The following is a 20,157-nucleotide window of genomic DNA, read 5'->3' as shown; positions in this document are numbered from 1 at the left end:
CCAACAGGTAAAATACTTTGTATTTCTAGCACTATCACTGGTATTGCGTTTGCTTTTTTAGATGGCATGCTATTTTATGTCTACAGGGCATTGCATAACCCAAGGACTAAGGCCAGGTGGGATGGTGGCTAAGCAGCTTTGTTCCTTGTCACACCAGCCATGGAGATCTGCCAGTGTTTGACTCTGACTTCACATCTTCATCCAATGAAAATTCATCTGGAGGCACATTAATTAGAAGCCCCCTTGGCAAGGGACGATTTTGCCCTGGGTTCATTACTCCGAATGCTATTGTGTCTTCTTTCTCACAGATGGGCTAGCCAGCAGTAAGGCTTGAAAAGATAGAGGGGAAGATACCAAAATGTCATTAGTACCATAGTGCAGCTCTCTGCATCAAGCAACTCACTCTACAGTAGCCCGAGACACCTAGGAGGGGCTACTTTCAGAGCAGCTGGTATAGTTCTCTGTAACTCAGGAATGATAAAGCTGAAGACCGGTACAAAGCAAAAAAGTGAATTTGGTAAGGGATGAATCATGGCTTTTGAGTAACCAAGTAAATAATAAAAATGGAGTAATAGCACAAAATTGCTGCACATGTGGTTTAAAGTATTGGTCTTTGCCCTCAATGGCTAGGAAATTCAAGGTGAACAAGCAAAAGTTCACTCCTGTGTGTCTGTGTGAAAAACTGGCACCAACGTGTAGGGTGAACGATACAGACAGTAGTAGGTTTTTCATTAGTTCTTCATTTTCACTCAACCCAGTCTGGGTCTATTTTGAAAGTCCATTAATGTTCCTTAGAATGGGGCCGATTCCCAAACTCCTGGCTGGATTCATCCTGTTGACTTTATGTGTGGAAAACGGCTCAGGCCAGCACTGGTCCTATGGCCTGCGTCCTGGAGGAAAGAGAAATGCTGAAACCTTGGTTGATTCTTTCCAAGAGGTAAGTTTTCTCAGCTTCAAAATGGAGACTCAGTTTATTTCATTCACTTTAGCTACAGGAAACATTCAGTGTGAGATTCAAAGGCTTGGCTCTGCACTCTGTCCTACGTACACTAGGGGAGACAAGACTCTTACAAAGTAGAAATCCAATTCCTCTCTGAATTCAGACAGGGGCTAAGGAAATAAAGAGCCGGATAAATGCAAGAGAATAGCCCAACAAGTGTAGGTAGGATGTCATGCTTTAAATGTGTGCATTTGCTAGTAGGGTTAGAAACAATGAGGTGAGGTCAACTTCAGTAGGAAAAGTTGATTCTTTGAAATTAGAAAGAAAATTTCAGACCTCCTCTTTTTCTTTAAAAATACCTATGAAGGAATCAATCCTCAGCATCAGAAACAATCTATAGAATTATATCTGAAATACATTTTCACAATGTATAAGTAAGGGTCTTCATCAGGATGCATGCTCTGTGGAATCTTTTCATTAACAGAGGCAGTTAAATGAAACTAGAGATTGTTGGAGGCCGGAAGCTAGCGAACTTCAGATGACAAGATAGTGCAGTGGAAAACATGCTGGGTTTAATTTCATGTCGATTAGATTACCAACACTAACGTGGGGTACTTGGTTTTTGTACTTTCTGTTATCTATAAAATATGACTTCTTAGGGGTGGGCGAAGATTAAAGGAGAAAAGCCATTTATTGTAGCCAATTCATCAAAAAGTAACACGGGGCTGAGATGGGAAAATTTAGACAGAGTTGCGTACTATGATTTCATTTTTATTGGAAATTTCTCTTTGGAGAAATAATAAAGCAGCTCCAGCATCCACGGGTGATACGTGAAGCAAATGCCAGTGAACGACGGTAGTGAAAGCCAGGAATCAAAGACCAATGCTGTTCATCTTTATGGGCGCTTCAGTTTTATGTGATGTTCTTTTGTGGGATCCAAAGTGCCTCCCTCTCATCATCTCTCAGGAGAGGACACGCTCTCTTCCTAGTGTCCCCGTCATCTCCAGCAAGTCTGCCGGCGGATCTGTGTCCTTAAAGTTCCATAGCTCAGCCCTGCAACTTCTGGGCCTCATTTGCCACAATTTTTGGTGGCAAAGGAAAATATTTTCTTTCTTTATCTTCACCTCCAAGAATCACGCTCTTTTTTTCAGATAGCCAAAGAGATCCGTCACCTGGCAGAACCTCAGCATCCTGAATGCGCGTTTCACCAGCCCTGCTCCCCCCTCAGTGACCTGCGAGGGGCTCTGGTGAGTCAGTCACGAGCACCCTGATTCTGAGCTGGGAGGGGTCCTGGGGTCCGCTGTCGGCCCACCTTCCTGACTGCCCGGAACCCATGACTTCCCCACTCACTGGTTACATAGCACTGGTGGCTGGAAACTTTTTGTTCAGTTGAGGTGAAATCTCTGTAATCTTTATCTGCTAATCTGACTGCTGATTAGCTGCTCATTTGAGACGACCAACAAAACCAGTATCTGCCTCCTTATGTGTTTAACTCTTCAAGCATCTTCACTTGTCGGACTCTCTCCACTAGGCTGATCCGCACCTTCTCACGGGGCTCATCAGTTGTTCTATGACTTGGTTTCCCAGGACGCCGGGAACACAGAAACCAGGAACCATCTAGACGTGTTCTTTCCCCCTTTGGATTAAAACTTTCCAAACTCATAAACCCATAGTCCCGAGCCACAGACATGAGTTTTAATTTTCTCTTCAGACTAATTTCCCACTAAAAGTGGAACCTACTAATTAATATAGGTGCGTGATGAGGAAACTACGGAATGCTGAAATGAAATCTTGACTTCCGGAACAGGGTTCTTTCCGGAGCTCCGTGCTTCACTTGTTTGCAGCAGTCAGAAAGCATTATGGGTAATTATCCCCCAGGAGCGGGGAGAGTCTGAGTAGGTCACACATAAAATTATGTTCTCCAGTGACTTCAACTTCCATACCCGCAGGATAAAGAGAAAGTGGGGTGGGAGACATCTTTATTTTCTTCCATTTTAAAATTCTGCTTACTGCCTGATAAAAATAAGCAGTGAAATTTCCCAAACATGACACTATGAAGGAATAGAGGCGGACTGGCTTAATTGCAAGCTAATTGCTCAGATCAGCTTTTTCTTTTATCTCCATCCACATATCTCATCCCTAAATATTGTAAACGTAGATTTGGCAGCCTAAAAAGACACAATCCACCATACTCCCTAGCACTCTCTAGTGCATGGTAACAAATAGGCCTGTCTCTCCTAGATCCGTATTTTCAAAATGAAAGTATCAAAAAACATAATGAAATTCGGCCAGTCGTCAACTTTGATATAGTTGTTACTTACATGTTTTTCAGGAAAGTCTGATGGAAGAGGAAACCGGGCAGAAAAAGTTTTAAATGTATCAGGCCAGAAGGATCAACAACATCGATGTGTAACACTGACACAAATTCGTGACCCATGAAATATCTATAAACTGTGCGGCTCTCAGAAATTCTACATCAATATGCTCATATTTCATAATAAAGTTCTGTGTTGAGAACGCAGCGATAGAAATGTCGTCGTTTACCTGAGCGGAAAGACAAGGAAAGGGAGCCCCTCCTCACACGTGGACAGGTGGCAGAGGGGAACGGGAGGTGACGTAATTGCATTCTGCTGACCAATGGGATCGCTCTCCTGGCTCACTCCCGCCCCTGCCCTGTGCCCACAAGGAGGGGAAGAGACCCAGGCCAGAAAGAGTGACTCAGCTACTTATTGTATTGCAACTTCATGTGTGACCACTGCACAAGTTAGGACGGAGCTATAGTGAAGGCTTCCTGCCACCTGGAAGGAAGTTCCTTCCCTAGGTTGTCCCCACCACTTGGTTTTAGAGGCTGTCAAATCCAAGCTCAGGGGGCCACCTCGGGAGAGTTTCACGCTTTGTTGAAACACGGCAGGTAGCATCACACGGGGAGAGCATGTGGAGTGAGGGAAGTGTACACCGTGTTTGGCCTCACTTTACACCCTCATGGGAATTAATCCAGTTCCGTAAGACCAAATCCGCTTCTGTGAGGTGGCATTAATCCCTGCCACCATGACCTAATGACCTCCAAATTTCTTTGTTTTGGTACCGGGGATCAAACTCGGGTCCTTGCGCTTGCAAGGCAGGCGGTGGCACCATTGAGCTAAATCTCCAGCCCTACCTCCAAATTTCTTGTCAACACCCTATGTTGGGGACCAACCTTCCAGCAAAGGAGCTCTTGGGGACATAACACATCCAAACCATAGGAGGGGCCAAGGTCTAACAGTAGTAGTCTTCACCTGCCTGATCTTTTTGGCATTTCACGTGAAAAAGGAAGGAGTATAGACGGTCCCTTGACGATAAGACCCTGGTGTTTCCACGGCCCTTGGCCATACAGCACCACCACCTTCACTCCACAAAGACCAAAGTCAGGACATGTGCACAAGTATTCTCACTAGCAATAGATGGAAAACGGACACTGTTGTCCTCCTTACTTTAAAGCAAGGGAATTGAGACTCAGCTAGGGAACCTACTCTTCTGTCTGCTTCCACCCATGGTGCTGCCTTGGGACAGGCAGACAATGAGATTGCATCCTTGGGAGCTGGGTTGTTAACTGGAGCTGAAACAGGACACTGGGGCTCATGGTCGACTTAGTTTTATTGGTGACCAGTTTGTCACGAGGTTCCAGACACTATGACACCGATATTCTCATCTATCCTCATAACTTCCAGGTAGGTGGCTCTGAGACTTTCTGGAAAACTTAAGTTTCAGATAATGTCTAAGCATCAAACTGACGGGATAGTTTTAGGCCTTTTTTCCTCTTTTAATCGGACAAATAAAACTACTTCACTCCCTATCTCCCTGCCCTTCCAAGCCAGAAAACGTGTGTGTGTGGGAGGGCGGGTGCTAGGAAATTTGAGAAGAGGTCAGAAACATCTCCCATCATTGGGCAGAGAACTGCCCTGTTTTAATATAATACTTGCTGCTGGACTATAATACATTTCTTAAGCATCTGCATTTGAAGAATCTCTAAAACTGAATTAAATCCTGCACTCCCACTTTAATAAAACTAGGCAGTGACGTGATTCAGTCTGCGGTGGAACAAAAGATAAGCTGCATCATTTCACTAATCCTTGGGTACTCAGGAGGACAGACTCATTTGTTATTCAGTAATTATTTAGTTTTGTAAAAGCAACAGAACTTACTTACAATCCTTACATCGATGAGCGCACTCTCAGAAAGACCACAACCCACTTAATCTACACATCCTACTTAGAGCATGAGGTGCCTTGGGCCACTTCTACCTGCAGCAGTTTCTGTGGGCCTGGGCTTCCCTGAATGGGATTAAAAAGACGCTCAGCAGGCAGCCTGATGCCTGTGTCACAGGCTTGTGGTGGCATCTGGTGGTTCGCAGCGTATGTAGGTGAGCGTGTTGGGTAGACTTGATTTGCAAGTGAGCCAAATAACCAAGAAGATCAGAGAAAATGGTGCTTTCACCAAAATATTAAAACACTTCACTGAATCTGAATTCACTCATCAATGTAACTGGAAGAGGAGGGGGAGAAAAAAGAAGGGGAGAAAGAGGAGGAGGAGGAGGTGGGAGGTGCAGGGGAAGGAGAAGAGCAGGAGACTGCAGCCTTTCCAAATAAAGGGTGGGGAAACAATCAAATCATGCATTTCGTACGATGAGTTCTCCAATGGATATGGCTTTAAATGATCCTGTAGCAAAAAGAATGGTTTGGAAACAGATCAACATTTCAGTGAGGTTAGAAGCTAGAGCATCCTAGGAGGAGTCTGGAGAAAAGCTGAGACCACCGGCACGAGAGGAAGCAGCTGTGAAGGATTCTCAGTGGGGATCCTGGACACCAAGATTCCCAGGTGGGTAAGTTCATTCAGGACCCAATTCACCCTCATTTTAAACAGGTGTTTGGGTGAGTCTTATGCACACAGTAAGTGCAGCATTACTGCTTCTCAGAAGTAATACACTACATGTCTTAAAGCACCGGGACACTCTTCCAACACACACCCGCACACTTCTACAGAAGCCCAGGGCCACGCAGGGCTGTTACTCTGCCTGAGGGCAGCTGGCCACTCCCTCTCCAACCTGACCCATGCAGGCAGCGACTGTACCAAACACACCTACTCTACCCATTTTCCAAAGCTGCATTTCCTCCAAGGTAGCGATTTCTTAACTTGGGTCTAACGTTGAAATAAATGAGGGGATGTGGAAGAATTATGATGTATGGGGGTCACTGTCCCCTCAGAACTTACGATGGGACGGGGCTAGGGTGTGATCTCGCTCCAGGTGACATTAATGTTCAGACTACATTGGGACCAGCTCTTAGCCTTTCCATATTGTTATTAGATGCTAACTTCTTCAGTCTCTCTTTTTTTTTTTTGGTACTGGGAATTGGAGTCAGGACCTTGCACTTGCGAGGCAGGTGGTGGAACTGCTGAGCTAAATCCCCGGCCCTCTTTATATCTTTCTTTGCCTCTGTCTCATGAGCTACAGTGAATGAGGAAAGAAATAGAGCATATCCATTAAATAAACTGTTACCCAAAAGCTGCCAGCTCAGGCACTGAAGGCATGGACAGGAGGGCTGGAAAGAACCAAAGGCTTTGCAGTTTTTATTACTTCCAGGCAAAGATGGTGACTCAAGACCCGGCAGGACAAGTTTCAGCCAGTAGGATCTGTACTGAAATGAGCCAGATGGGTCCTGAGCGTGCTCGGTCTGGAGGAAGGTGTCGCTAAAGAAAAGTTCTAAGATTCATGATTTCACTTCATCAGCATACCAGGAATAACAAACTAAACACATAATTAAGTTTTAAAATACAGTTCCATTTTTAATTTAAAAAATAAATAACAGCATATCCGAATAAAACCCTTCTACTTCAACGCACATCTTCCTAACTGGTCATGTTTGAAACCCAACTAGCTACAAAATCATGGTATTTTGGACAAAGGCTGAACAACTCCCAAAAGCTGACTGGAGAGGTGACTGTGGTAGACTAAGTGAGGGGCCAGTTTGGGCTGGATCTGAAGAATCACAATGGAGCCCTTCACCTGAGGGAAAACGTATTCCTTTGGAGATTAGAACTGATGGCGCAACTCGGAGCCCATCTGAGAAACCTCACTTTTCCTGACTTAACTTTCAATACCAGACTTAGAGCAGAATGAAAGTTTCCAAGGAAGTAATATTTATGATCTTCCCAAATCACACAGGAAAGGCATGCAGGATTACTGAAACGCACGGGAAGTCTAGTTGTGGTGGGCCCGGCTGGTGAGATCCGAAGACGGCTGTAGTCTGCATGACACTGCTTACAGGCTGCTGCAGGCAATCACGGCAACTTACGTCAATATTGGAAAAACCGGGCTAGATACATTATTATAATATTCACAAACCTTTTGATCTTAACCATCAAGGTAGGGGAGGGTCAAAACACCAACTTGGGTTTAGAAAAATGAGCATTCCAGTTCACGAACCTGAAAGCCTTTGTACCGTTTGCTCCTGACTCTTCTCTTTTGGTTCACTGAGAAGCAAGAACTGAAAGGATTAAAACAATCATGCAGCCTCAAATATATATGTAGGTGTGTCTTTTTTTAAGGGTGAGGGAACAGGTTCACAGAGTGACTAAGAATTTACTTGCTAAAGGGACAAAATCTTTATAATCTAAATTTGCATTGATAGTGGCATTTTCCCCCCTTTTTCATGATACCTGAGAAGCATGAGGGAGGAAGGCACGCATCGCAGAGGACTTTCCAAATGCCTTTCATACAGTGGTGCACGGCACACGGGCACCTTCTGGTGTGCTGGGAAAAGTCACGTCTGCGTCCGAGAGGTGCTGACATGGGTGTCTAGCAATCTGAAAACCCATCCATCTGCACGCCTACCTAAGATATGTGCACTTTATACAAATTGTGTTTCAATTTTAAAATAAGCCACACCCTCTCTGGAGACAGCCAGGGAAAGACACTTGGATTTTGGATAGAGCTAGGGAATGCACTGTTATCTCAAGTCCTGCTCCAATCTTATTTTATCTTATGGCTCTGCAGTGGGGCTGTTGTTAACAGATCGCTCTGGTGAGAGGAAGTGTCTGACACTGGAGTCAAGGGGTGAAGGCTGGCGTGGAGGAAAGACTCCCCCTGCGGTCTCTCTTAGGGTCCATTTTCATCTAATCCCTGACTCTGAAATCCCACAACACACCACAGTGAGTACCACGATCCTTGTACACTGGGATGTTCGCACTGAACATGTCCCCCGAAGGGTTACTACTAGGCCTGGCATCTGACCTCCATAAAAACTTCATGTATGTTGAAGGAAACAATTGAGAAAATATCCCAAAGCAAGACAAGTCATCAGATCATAGGGAGAGATGGGGGGGTAAAGACCACCACAAAGCAACCAACTACAGCCAATATTCACGAAGGCTGTGACAATTTGGGAGGTAATTTCAATGTCTTCCAATATTCCAGAGATCTTAGCAAGAAAAAATAAAAACTTTTGTCTTCCCGTTTGTCATCTAGTCACCTCATCATTACTTGATATAATCATAAGAACTTCTTTGCAGTCTCCTCTTTGACTTCAGGGCAGACATATATGAGTTTTTATCAAATATGACTCTTTCCTGCCGCATAAATTCCCAAGGAAACGAACCTTCCTGTGTCCTCTACAACCTAGTACCCAAAACACTACCTGGAATCCGCTGCATTCAGGCTGTTGAGAGCTATTGTTTTCATTAACAGGGAAAGGGAAGCAGATGGAAGAATAAATTCCGTTATAAAAGAAATGCAGCTGGGCACAGATGGACCAAACTCCCAGCCTCTGCTGAAAGGCCAGGCTGAGGGTTCACTTACATTGTGCTGGGAGCATGGGCAGGAGGTTTGGGATTTTTGTTTGCCCTGTTTTTATTTTCCTACTTCTATGGCAGTCTGATAAGTAGGGTGGGACAAATCCCTTCCGGCCAGCCTGTTAGGTGACCTTTCAGAGGTAGTCTCGGGCACCAAGGAGGCCTTCTTAACCATTCTCTGGAGGGAAATTCCTTCCTCTTAAAATCCTCTTCAATTCCTATTAGCACTCTCTCGGGTTACAAATAACCATATAAAAGGCAGCATGCTGGGGCAGGACTGAAGGACTGTATGTCCAGAACTGTCCCACACTCACATCCCGAGTAACCTTGAATTAAAATAAAACAATGTCAACAATGCCCTTAGAAGTTCTGGACCTTACTTGGGTCTAGGAGAAAGAAAGGGCCGTGGTGTGAGGGCTCCTCCTTCACATTTTCCATCCCACTGGAACCCTGCAGCAACCAGAGTGGAAGGGACTGTCCCCATTTGGAGAGAAAGAACAGGAAAGCTCAGAGAACTTCAGATGCTGGAGAAAGTTTGCAAAGTTAATAGGTGACGCGGCTGGGACTTGAAACCAAACAGGTTTCATTCCGAAGTCCATATTTTTGGGTTTCTCCCTCCTTGATCACAGGAGCAAAGAGTAAAGATTTCTGTGCCACTCCTCGAATATACACAGTAATTTCGTGAGGAACGCAATGGACTTGGCTCGCGTTTCCTCCACCCTTGTGATGAACGGGTGTGCAGCGCCTAGAGGGTGGAGGAGACACAGGGAACGCACACAGGCAGGCAGGCGAGCAGAGACACCCAGCTGCAATCGCTGTCTCTGTCTTCTTGACTTTGGAGAAAAGGACGCTGGGCAAGGTCAGGGAGGCTGTGGGAGGGCTCCCCTTATCTGGACATTGTCATCAACAGCTAAGTACTATAAAAATACCAGGAGCCTTTCCAATGTTGTTTCACCCAGGGTTAGGCATAAAAGACGCTGTCAGTGATGTCCTCTATCTAGATCTAGGCATTTTCCAGGGACAGCCCGTGAGCAAGCTGAGCTATGAGTAATAATCTGTACTACCACTTTCTGTGTGTAGCCCCAGTTTCCTTATCTACAACACAAGAGTTTTTTTTTTTTTCATGACTTGAAAACACTTCTAGCTCAAAACATCTGTAACTTCATGTGGCTACTGGTGAGTATGCAATATTTGGTCATCCAAAACACTCCACTTATTCTTCTGAAAGGAGTACTGACATTAGTACCATTAGCAAATTAAATCCATGATCAAGAGGAATAAATAATCATAAGGGAAATATTGCACTGTATTTTCCAGGGTAAAATCAGGTAGCAGACAGAGGCCAGAGTCATCCGAATGGGATCTAAACAAAAAGCTGCTGGCTGTGGATTCCTAGGTCTCTTCCAGCTGGGCACTTGAGCTCAGAGGAGGGACGGGACAAGAAACTGTGCAAAAGAGCCTCAGAGGGGTCTGCAGCGAGAAGGAGCAACTGCTGCACCAGGCAGGCTGTTGGTCAGGAGTGTGGTCCAATGAGAGTCCATCATTTTTCAGTGGTTGCTATTCACACCTGAAAGCAGCGAATCTCCAATAAAAATGTCTTTTTGCCTCCAAAGAGACGGGGCTCCCAGAGAGTCCTTGGTATGCGAGCTTTCCAAGAGGCTGGATGGGATAGGGATGCATGTGTGAGACGATCAACAAAGTCTCGAGTGCAGCTTTTCAGAAGCAAAGCAAGAAGAGCATCCAGGAGCAGCCCTCCTTCCGGGCTGCAGATGCCACTGCCTCTTTGGCAGAGGCTGGAAAGTAATCCCGGTGAAGGAGCGTGCTCCTTCAACACACACACAGGAGACAGCCAATTCTGGAATGCCACATGGCTGAGTGGACCGCGGAGACGCAGACTTTCATGAAAGAGAAGCTCCCAAAAGAACAAACCCAGTTTTGAGCTAGTAAACATCGTCCCACGTCAGGAAAGGCAGCCAGCAGGGAGCGCCAGGTCCTGAGGATGCAGCCCCAGGAGACCGGGTCTCAGGCAGCAACTGTCCAAGGCACTCCGAGTTGCAGAGCAAGGGCAAAATTCTCACTGGGATCCAGGCTCAGAAGAAAGGATGCCAGACTTCCGGGCCTTTGGAGGGGGTGGGGGTGGGGCTTTGGCTTCTCTTCGGACAGGCAGAGGGGGCGCGATCTGGAGAGCAGACACATGAAATCAGAAACGAGTCTCCTCTCTCTTCCCAGTCCTGCCTCCTCCTCACCTCCACTTTCTGCTTTAGCAGTGAATCGATCTGCATTTATCTACAGAGACCTTTGCAAGGTGAAGAGGGAAGTGAGACCCAGGGGTCCTCCTTGAACCCATCAGCTGAACACATCTTCCCTCTCTTCCTCTCTCTCATGATCCTGTATTCTCGACACTTGGGTACCCAGCATACGCACAGGAGGCATGCAGTACGTATTTGCTGAACGAAGGAAGGGGAGCCCGCTCCAGGACAGCTCTCTCACGCAGAAGCGGTTCTTGGGGTGAAGCAGAACACACTCACACCACCTGTCCGCTTGTCCCCAGCTCGAGCGCAGACTACTGTTGCGTGTCCAGTGTTCTGCAAAGGCCTGCCTGCGTCTTTCCTCCCCTTCTCTTTGGGGAAAGAACCAAGGGTCCCCACAGGGACAAATGTGTAGGAAAACCTGTCCGCTCGAGGGCTCGAAGAACACCCTGCAATGTCCTCGCGTATGCTGTGAGGCCCACTGCCCACAGGGGCTCCCTACCTCGGTGGAGTTCCGCTGGCTGCTCTCATAGGGCTTGCTTTTGGGGGGAGGAGGAGGTGGGACAGCAGCCACTGGCTCGTCTGTCTGCAGAGACGGGGAGCCTGCGGATGACACCAAGAAAATGGAGGGGGACAGAAGGATTTACCAAGGAACCTCAGAAACGAGAGTAACCGCTGACACAGCCCGGTCGGTCGAGCTGCTCATGCATATTGGATGGATTTTATGGACGGAATGCAGACGGTTACCCAACCCTCCTGATAAAGACAGCGACCTTCACTCACCAGAAGGCTTTACAAGAAATTCTAAGGTAAAAATTCCACGTTCTGTTCAGAGTTTACTGTTAAGCTGCCGCGCAGAACATTTCTGGGATTTATGGTATTACTTCATCGTCTGATGCGTCCCGAGTGCTCCAGAAGACCTTATCGAACTATGTCTAACTCTTGCTTAAAGACTGGCTCCCATTTGGCAATGGTAGATCTCTCCTTCCGTGATGCATCTGGGCTTTACTGGCAACTTGTAGTTTTTCTTAAGTGTTGTGGTGTTGCTGGTTTTGCAAGCCAGACTGCAAGCAGTCCATGGAATGAGTCCATTTCTTGTCCATGAACAGGTCTAACCCTCAGTAATTAGTTCACAAGGTACTTGCTTTCTGTCTGGTTGTACTCTGACCCTCTCTCGTTCATACCTCTGCAATTGGATAAAGGCTATTCAGAAGCTTTGGATCACTATTCAGAAAAATTTAATGATCTTGGCAGGCCAGGGAGCCTTGCCAAAATCCCATCTATATCTGTGGACGCAGAACTGAATCAAGCTCGTATACTTCCCATATTATTTCTGTCTGGCTTAATCAAAAATCACCCACATTCATAAACATGCTCCATTCCTTAAGATAATGAATGAAAGAGGCATCGGAACTTACTCAGGGTCCTGGTCGCTTTGGGCGTGAGCGGAGGCGGGCTCAAGGGCGTGGCCTGAGGGGGCACAGAGCTGTGGAATGGAGCTAAGCGGCTGTCCACCAGCTGAAGACTCTTGGGCCTTTGTATCTTTTTGGCTGCGCTCTGGCATCAAGGAGGAAAACACAGTGAAACACTATCTCAGTGAGGAAGGCTGAGCCCAGTAATGCTCGGAAGAGCCATGTCTGCTGAGAGGAACTGGGAAAAGGGCCTAATTTCAGGGACCATTTTCAAGGCTCCACACCGGCATATGCCGGGGACCATGGCAGAGACTCTAAGAACCTTGGGGCCACGGACTCCTTCCTAGTTGGCCACTGGTTTCATTTTGACCACAGTTGGTGATCATTCAGGTTAGCAATGAGCCACCTTGATTCTCAGGGAAAGCTGGTTTCTCTACGCTTAACAACTTGCTGTGGCTTCTGGAAGAAATAGAACTTTTTTTTTTTTTAAGTCAAAAGAAGAGAAATAACAATGCTTTGATTGACTCACAGAACCAAAGGCACACATTGCATTGTGGGTATGAGACCTTCACCCGTACTGACTTAGAGCCCGATGCTCTCCATGCATGCTTTCCTCTCCCCCATGTGTGACCTGACACTACCTATGACTGGATGCTCTGGAGGGCACCGGGACACGCTTGGCCTGAGGGCTTTCTGTTTCTTTCCACTGATTTTATTCCTTACCGTTAGGTCAGGGTCTGCAGCCTTCTCTGAAATGACCTGGGACTTGCTCAGACTCCAGTCTTTCCTCTTGAACTTGGCAGTCCGGGTCTCGCCATCCTCTCTGAGGGACAGGTCTTCAACCCTGGCACCTGATGAAGCCCTGCGCTCAAAAAGCGGCTCCAGGACTGACCTATCCACCAGGAAAAGGGACACAAATCACGAAAGACCGATTCCCCAGCAGTTAGGATGCACCTCAAAATTAGAAGGGTCAGAGCTCCTCAACCTAATCTCGACTCACAACTTCTGCTCTATATTCTTCACCTAAGATGCAGCAGTATGCCTTTAAGGAATGAAAAAGGAAATCAGAGAAAACACAAATACAGGAATCGGGTATTACTTAAGTGTCTGGAAATCCTAATGATCAAAAATAATACATTCACACATTGCATATGGCATTACATATTGGTACTTATTAATTGCAAAAATATTCATCCCTTTGATAAGGCAATGTATGATGTTTGAGAATTCATACTAAATAAAAACTGAAAGCTACCATGTACAAACATGCTATAATTTTTATTAAGATGTATTTTATATTAATATGAGATATTATAGCATCAAAATTTAAATGAGTTAAGACTGTTTAGAAATCATGGTACAGTTTAAACATTTTGCAGTAGGATTAATGATGACACGTTGTATAATGCAATGAATGGTATACTGCCATAAAAATAATAATTAAAAACTGATATTAAAAAAGATTATATAACTACTTGGGAGAAACTGATGTATGACAAAGAGGAAAAGCAAAGTGCTGTATTATGCCTAGGTTATAGTTGCAGCTATGTAAAGTTTTCTATGTCAGTGGAGAAGGATAGATAAATATAGGAAATAGTAAACATCTGACTTCTAGGTAAGGTACCATCCAGGCAGATTATTTAAACTGCATAGTAGCGTGGAATTAAAAATCTACAGAAAGTTAGCTGATGACTCATATTCACACCATCTTATACTCATCATCTATACTAACTTAAGCCCCAGCCTACAAAATGATGTGTGCGGTGCTTTGCCACTTGGGTAATTGTACATACACTCCTGTTTGTACTACTAACTGCACCTTTTGTCATCTGAGTGACAAAGCATAAACATAAAGCACTTTTCTTTTATGTTTTTAGCACTTTAAATGATTTCTATATGACCATATATTAATTTTGTAAATGTCTGAAAGTAAGAACTTTACATAGAAAGAGTGTAGAATAATTCTTTTACAATGTTTAAATGATGGAAAGGCAGACCATATTTTTGGCAAGGAAGTTTCAACATTTAAAAAAACCATCAATTTTCCTAAAGTTAGCCTATATATTTAGCATCATCTCAACAAAAATAGAAATAGGATTCCAGACAAGTTAATCCAAAAGTGGAAAATAAGCAAAAGTAGTCAGGTAAATCCTGACAGGGAATATGAAAAATTAAAAATGATTTAAATCTGTAGTAATTTAAACTGCAAAATACTAGCACACAAACAGACAGGAACATCAAGAAAATAGAGGGAAAAAGTCCTCATACAAATGAAATACATAAATTTGATTTTTGATAATACTGACATTTCTAGTTAGCAGATTGAAAAACAGTTAAGAGGAAGAGGATTGGGTAACCATTTGGAAAAGAAAACGGTTCACTCTGTATCTCACAGCTAATCTTAGAATAAATTCCAAAGAATCAACAGGTTTAACTGTGACAGAGAAACTCTAAAAGTTGATGAAAAGACCAGTGGGGAAGTCCTTCGTGTCGTAAAATCCAGAAGTCAAAAAATAAAATACTGACTTATTTGACTATATTAAAAGGCAGAACAGCTTAATAAAAAATTAGACAAAAAAGAAAGTCAAAAAAGTAGAAATTCATATCACAAAGGGACCAAAATCTAACAGAAAAACAGATACAAAGAATTTGACTTCAGTTCACAGAAAATACAAGTAATTATTAACGAATAAAAAGATTTTCAACTTCACATAGAAAAAATACCTATACAAGAAAATACTTTATATAACAACAGAAACAAAGACAAGATTTTTCATCTATCAGATTGGCCAAAATTAACAAGACTGCTAAGACGTTTTGGTGGCAAGGCCTGGGGTAGCTGGTGGGAACTGGTCTCATCTCATTAGGGAAGTCTCCTTAAGAGTGATTTTCAAAATTGCAAATGTTCATCTTTGATAGGGCATTTTCATTTCCAGGGCTTCTTTCATAGGAAATACTTGGGTATTTCCAGACAGGACAGAGGTCCAGGCAGCCAGTAACACAGTAGATGTCTTTAGGTCCCCAGGAGCACTGCTAGAAAAGGACAGGGCTCGCTGGTTCCCATCTTTCCGCTTCCTGCCTTACTGCGTGACCCTTTCTTCACATGAACTGCCACTGTCTGCCAGGGGCCCCAACCAGAGCTTGCCTTTTGCTGTCTGTACTTGCGGATTCCAAACTCAGGAGTGCAGGGAACCTCTTTTCTTTACAAAGCTGCCTGCCTCTGGTATTTCATGGTAGTGATGAAAAGCTGACTAACAACTTATCCACATGGAAAAGGAGTTTAATATTCACTGTCACGCAGCAGCGATAGGAAAAGATGGGAGTTAATCAGCCAAATGGACTGCATCGAGGTACAGACCCAGAGGATGCCTGCAGATACAGAAAACGCAAGAGGAGGTTCCTCGTGTTCTGAAATTGCAATGATTTTCTAGGTATATTACATGAATAAAGCAAGGGAAACAGAATGCTATTTTTGTGTTTAAAAAAAGTGTAGGCAGCCAGGCATAGAGGCACATGCCTGTAATCTCATTTTCTTAGAAGGCTGAGGCAGGAGGATTGCCAAGTTCAGAGTCAGCCTGAGAAGCTTAGTGAGATCCTATCTCAAACTGAAAAATAAAAAGCAGTGGGGATGTAGCTCAGTGGTAGAGGGCTTCTGGGTTTGATACCCAAAATACAAAGGAAGTATGGGAAGGAGCAGGCCCTCAGGCACTGCTGTGATCTCTACAAAGAGCTGCCGGAGAGGCACTGGCATCTGCGTGCTGGAATAGCCGTCTCCAGAGAGCGGTGTTGCAGCTGAGAGCCAGGGACTGAAAGGAGATTCTTCCTGATAAATCCTCTTGCACCTTTGGAATTTCATACTATGTGATCATTTTACCAATTCATTAAGGGGCCAGGGATTTAACTCAGTGGTTCTGCTGCCTGCCTTGCAAGCGCAAGGTCCCGAGTTCAATCCCCGGTACCAAAAAAGAGAGAAAAGAACCATTCATTAAGAAAATGGAAATTATTTTTACAAACTGCAATGACCCAGAGGCAAACTGATACCTGTGTGCTCTGAATTAAGTCTCCTCAGAGGACTCAAGCTGCCCGCATGGACGAGGTCTCGTGCTGGGACCCCAAGGACAAACACAAGGGCCTCACCCCGTGCCGGGTGAGTAAAGACTGCAGCTTACCCGTCAGATCCTGGCCTGGAAGGGGTGTTGTCAGAGGAGTTGGAAGACGTGGAAACCACCGAGGAAGCGAGTGAGGTGACGGACAGCCTCCGCAGAGTAGAGGACATGATGTAGGGCAGCACCAGGGATCCTGTGCGGCTCTGCTTCTTCTCGGTGAAGTTGGTCGGCTGGAAAACCCGTGAGCCCTCAGGGTTAGCTGCCGGGAGCTCAGCCCGCATGATCTGGTGCACACACTGGTTTTTGGTTTTTTTCTTTTTAAATGCAATCCTGGCCTAAGAAGATTCATAGACCTGCAGCTGAACCCGAAGAATCTGTTGATCCACTTTCATGAGAAATGTACGCGTGGGATGGGGGGTTCCCCCAGGGGACACTGTGTTCGATTCACTTGCTCACACTGGCCTGGTTCTGCTAACGACCACATTTAGTGGGGCACAGGCTTAGTCCTCTGTCTGGAACTTGTGTGCAAAAGACAACTACTTGACATTGTTCAGGGAGGTTTTTAGATGCCACCGTCAGATATCATGGTCTCTGGTGTCTGCCCATATTTTCATGCCGCAACCAAACTATTCTGACTCCCTCGGCGTCTGAAAACCTGATCAATGTCAAGAAACTCAGAAGTAGCAGCAGTGAAGACGCAAATAAATGTGTAGGAAGAAAGCAGGATTGAGCACTTGGACGATGGGAAGAGGTGGCCAGAAAGCCTCAGGAGAGGATTGTGGAGGAAATGGGTGTAGAGCTTTGGTCTGAGGAAAGAATTTGAAAAAGCAGAACTCAAGAATAAGATTGTTAAAGACAGCAGGGCAAACGAATGAAAGAGCAGAGCAACAAACTAGAACCAATAATCTAATCACCTGCTGGGGAGAACAGTTAGCACATGCACCCCTCATCCAAACGCCTCAAAGAGAAAAGAAAATTACAGCTGCAGAAATGTGTGAAGACTGGCAAAGAAATCATGAAACTGGCTGTATTCGTTGTAAAATGTAGTTTACAACTATTTTCCCCTTTAAAGGTGTTAAAGCTGTAAACTTGTCAAAATAGAAAAGATGTGGAAAAACTTATCAAACCTGAAGATTCAGAAAAACTTAAGTATACAGATGGCCAGTGCCTGGGATTAAGAGAAACTCAACTGTAAGTCTTGTGATCTTCAAAGCGCCACACCCAGCCCTATAGCCTCAGTGTCACCCAGGCACTTGTGAGAAGGGTGAATACCGGGGCCCCACGGAGATGTGTGGGGTCAGCAATCTGGGGATCGGGGCTGGTAATTCTTGTTTTCTCAAGCCCTACAGTAGCAGTGACAGACATTCCTGTTTGCGAACCTCTATTCAGCACAAGGATGGAGTAAGGTTATCAAAAGCAAAACATGTGCTCTGTTCCCTGCCTATACTTTCTTTTTTTGGTAACAGGAATGGAACTCAGGTCCTTACACTTGTGAGGCAGGTAGCAGAAACACTGAACTAAATCCCTGGCCCTCCCTGCCCATGTTTTCAAGCCGTCTCCAAACCATGATGGCTCACTTGGCATCTGAAAACCTGATCGATAGATATCACACAAGAGAGTAGAAAAAACTGGGGGCTATTTAGACAAGGCCTACCAGTGTGATGACCCCGTAGAGCTTTTCTACTTTCTCCTTGAGTTCCCGGAAGCACAAAGATAGGCGGTCATGAAGCGGCCTGAGCTGTTCTGTCAGCTTCTCCCCATGGATGCGGATCCCTTCTGTGAGCAGAGGCATCTAGAAGGAAGGGCATAAAAGGGATGATTCTGATTTGGAGGGTGGGGAAGGGCAAGGGTGGGGCTGGACAGGTTAAATGTAGACAGTGCTATGAAATGAGAATTCATTTCTCAGTGCAGGGCTTAGGAACTGCAGGTGCTTTGGTCCTTCACACAGAGAAATCTGCACACCAAGGACAAAAGAAAGCCCTAAAGTCAGGAAGAACTGACGGGGAAGGCCAATCCACCTGAGCTTGGCATTTCTGCGGATGGGCACGGATTGGTTTTGGCTCCAGATGAATTTGATGGTTGTGTTTTTTGCCATTATCCACTGAAACGGTGAGAAGAAAATGAGGCCAACATCTCTCAGCTGGACACACAGGCCAGCAAAGAAGGTTAAGGACTTTGATTTCACCTCTAAGAAGACACATTTCAACCTTGTGCAGCTCAATTCAGCGCCATTCCTCAGTCTCACATAGATAGGTTGTAGTTCCGTAGAGTTTTAAAAGAAGAAAGAAGGAAAGCAACCCAGAAAGTGGCCATGTAGACCAAAGCACTGCACAGTGTCCTCAGAGCCAGGTGCTGTGGCTACCCCCAGCCAGCTGTGGCCAGCTGCACGCCTCCCTGGCCACTCACCTGTAATGCTATCAGCCTCTTCAGCAGCTCCACCTTCTCCTGGTCCTCAGGATGCTCCTGGAGGTACCTTTCTGTAAAGAAAGCCTAAAAACACACAGACACAAGCGCTGGTTACAGCACATTCCTATTTGTGCTCCAGATCCTAAATGAGATCCAGGAAGCCTATGGAGGTGAAAAACAACTTCTGATAAACCAGGAATGTCTAACTAGAAATTCACTCCTTTTCTTGGATGAAGATCCCACAGTGGACAATTAAAAAAAAAAAAAGTCTTGTTTGGTGGTCTTTTGGAATTGGGCAAATTCCTTGCATTAGTTCATTCTCAATAGTCACTATACCCACACATTCACTAACCAAGTAATAATCACCAGCAAAGTAAAATATTACTCATTAAAAGAACAGTGTTCCCCCCCAAAAAAAAGGCCAGAGAACAGAATCTAAAACTTAATAATTAAATTAAGTGTGTGCCTATTATTAGGGAAAAAAATCCCCAAAATGTTAACAAGCAGGAGATGTGGCTGCGTTTTTCTGCTCTTTCCCCTGACTTTAGCTGTATCACGTTTTCCCAATGGTACATGAAGGGATCTTTTCACTAATCATCTAGTCAAAAGGCTCTTTGGAAAACAAAATGAGATACAGACATGATGTTATGAGGGTATTGTGGGCTGTTTGCCCTCTTTATTTCTATGAGCATGTTTACAGTAAACATGGGCCATCAGCTCAGGCCTTGAACAGGGAAATATGCCCTAAACCTAACTCCCAAACACAGGTATACATAGGTGAGTAATGGAAGACAGGACTCATTAGGAAAGACAAAGAGACATTTGCAGGAGTTACATTATTTTCGCCCTGGATGTTAACCTTCATTTCTGAAGATGCTTTTCTAGGGGGTACTGGGGACTGAACCCAGGGCCTTTGCACTGAGCTATATCTCCAACATTCCCCCAACCTCAAGCTTTTGTGAGATAAATTCTTGATAATTTGTCCAGTCTGGACTCCAACCTGCAGTCCTCCTGCCTCAGCCTCCCAGAGTGCTGAGACGATAGGCATGTGCCACCATGCTTGGCTTGAAAAAGCACCCAAGGCTACCCTTCAAATTCACTCTTTTCCTCTATTTCTGCAAAAGCAGAACTCCACCCTGTGAAATAGGCTAGAGTTATAAAAGTGACCAATCCATTTTACTTGGCAAACTGAATATGAGCAAACTCTTGTGGGCAGAGCT

General features: G+C 45.0%; 2 protein-coding genes across 6 annotated transcripts in view; one reads left to right on the top strand and one right to left on the bottom strand.

Moving 5' to 3' along the window:
* Positions 1-636: 636 nt before the first annotated feature.
* Positions 637-3,583, top strand: Gnrh1 (gonadotropin releasing hormone 1). Its single transcript, XM_010623704.2, has 3 exons — positions 637-937; positions 2,092-2,187; positions 3,273-3,583. Exons 1-3 carry the CDS (start codon positions 785-787, stop codon positions 3,312-3,314), a joined length of 291 nt encoding a protein of 96 aa, XP_010622006.2. The 5' UTR covers positions 637-784; the 3' UTR covers positions 3,315-3,583.
* Positions 3,584-6,728: 3,145 nt separating this feature from the next.
* Dock5 (dedicator of cytokinesis 5) overlaps positions 6,729-20,157 on the bottom strand; it is a 182,116-nt gene continuing 168,687 nt past the window's right edge. For 4 of the 5 annotated variants that reach the window (XM_033765488.1, XM_010623721.3, XM_033765489.1 and 1 more), the window contains 7 exons: positions 18,938-19,021; positions 18,186-18,323; positions 16,595-16,761; positions 13,149-13,317; positions 12,432-12,570; positions 11,516-11,616; positions 6,730-10,943 (listed from right to left, as the gene is read on the bottom strand). In XM_033765488.1, the coding sequence (XP_033621379.1) occupies positions 10,839-10,943; positions 11,516-11,616; positions 12,432-12,570; positions 13,149-13,317; positions 16,595-16,761; positions 18,186-18,323; positions 18,938-19,021 (903 nt within the window). In that variant the 3' untranslated portion in view covers positions 6,730-10,838. Of the gene's footprint in view, positions 10,944-11,515; positions 11,617-12,431; positions 12,571-13,148; positions 13,318-16,594; positions 16,762-18,185; positions 18,324-18,937; positions 19,022-20,157 lie in introns of all 5 variants that reach the window. The other variant, XR_004517887.1, reaches the window with a different exon arrangement.

Source organism: Fukomys damarensis, unplaced genomic scaffold (assembly GCF_012274545.1).
Source record: "Fukomys damarensis isolate Sample0158 unplaced genomic scaffold, DMR_v1.0_HiC HiC_scaffold_18, whole genome shotgun sequence".
Taxonomy (NCBI): domain Eukaryota; kingdom Metazoa; phylum Chordata; class Mammalia; order Rodentia; family Bathyergidae; genus Fukomys; species Fukomys damarensis.
The sequence above is the reverse complement of the archived record's forward strand: the minus strand, read 5'-3'. Positions and strand labels throughout refer to the sequence as shown.

Excerpts from the sequence above, each read along its gene's own strand:
- Gnrh1 (XM_010623704.2), top strand. The coding sequence starts at position 785 with ATGTTCCTTAGAATGGGGCCGATTCCCAAACTCCTGGCTGGATTCATC. Across the intron at positions 938-2,091 it reads TGGTTGATTCTTTCCAAGAG|ATAGCCAAAGAGATCCGTCA; the intron begins GTAAGTTTTCTC and ends TCTTTTTTTCAG. Across the intron at positions 2,188-3,272 it reads GTGACCTGCGAGGGGCTCTG|GAAAGTCTGATGGAAGAGGA; the intron begins GTGAGTCAGTCA and ends CATGTTTTTCAG.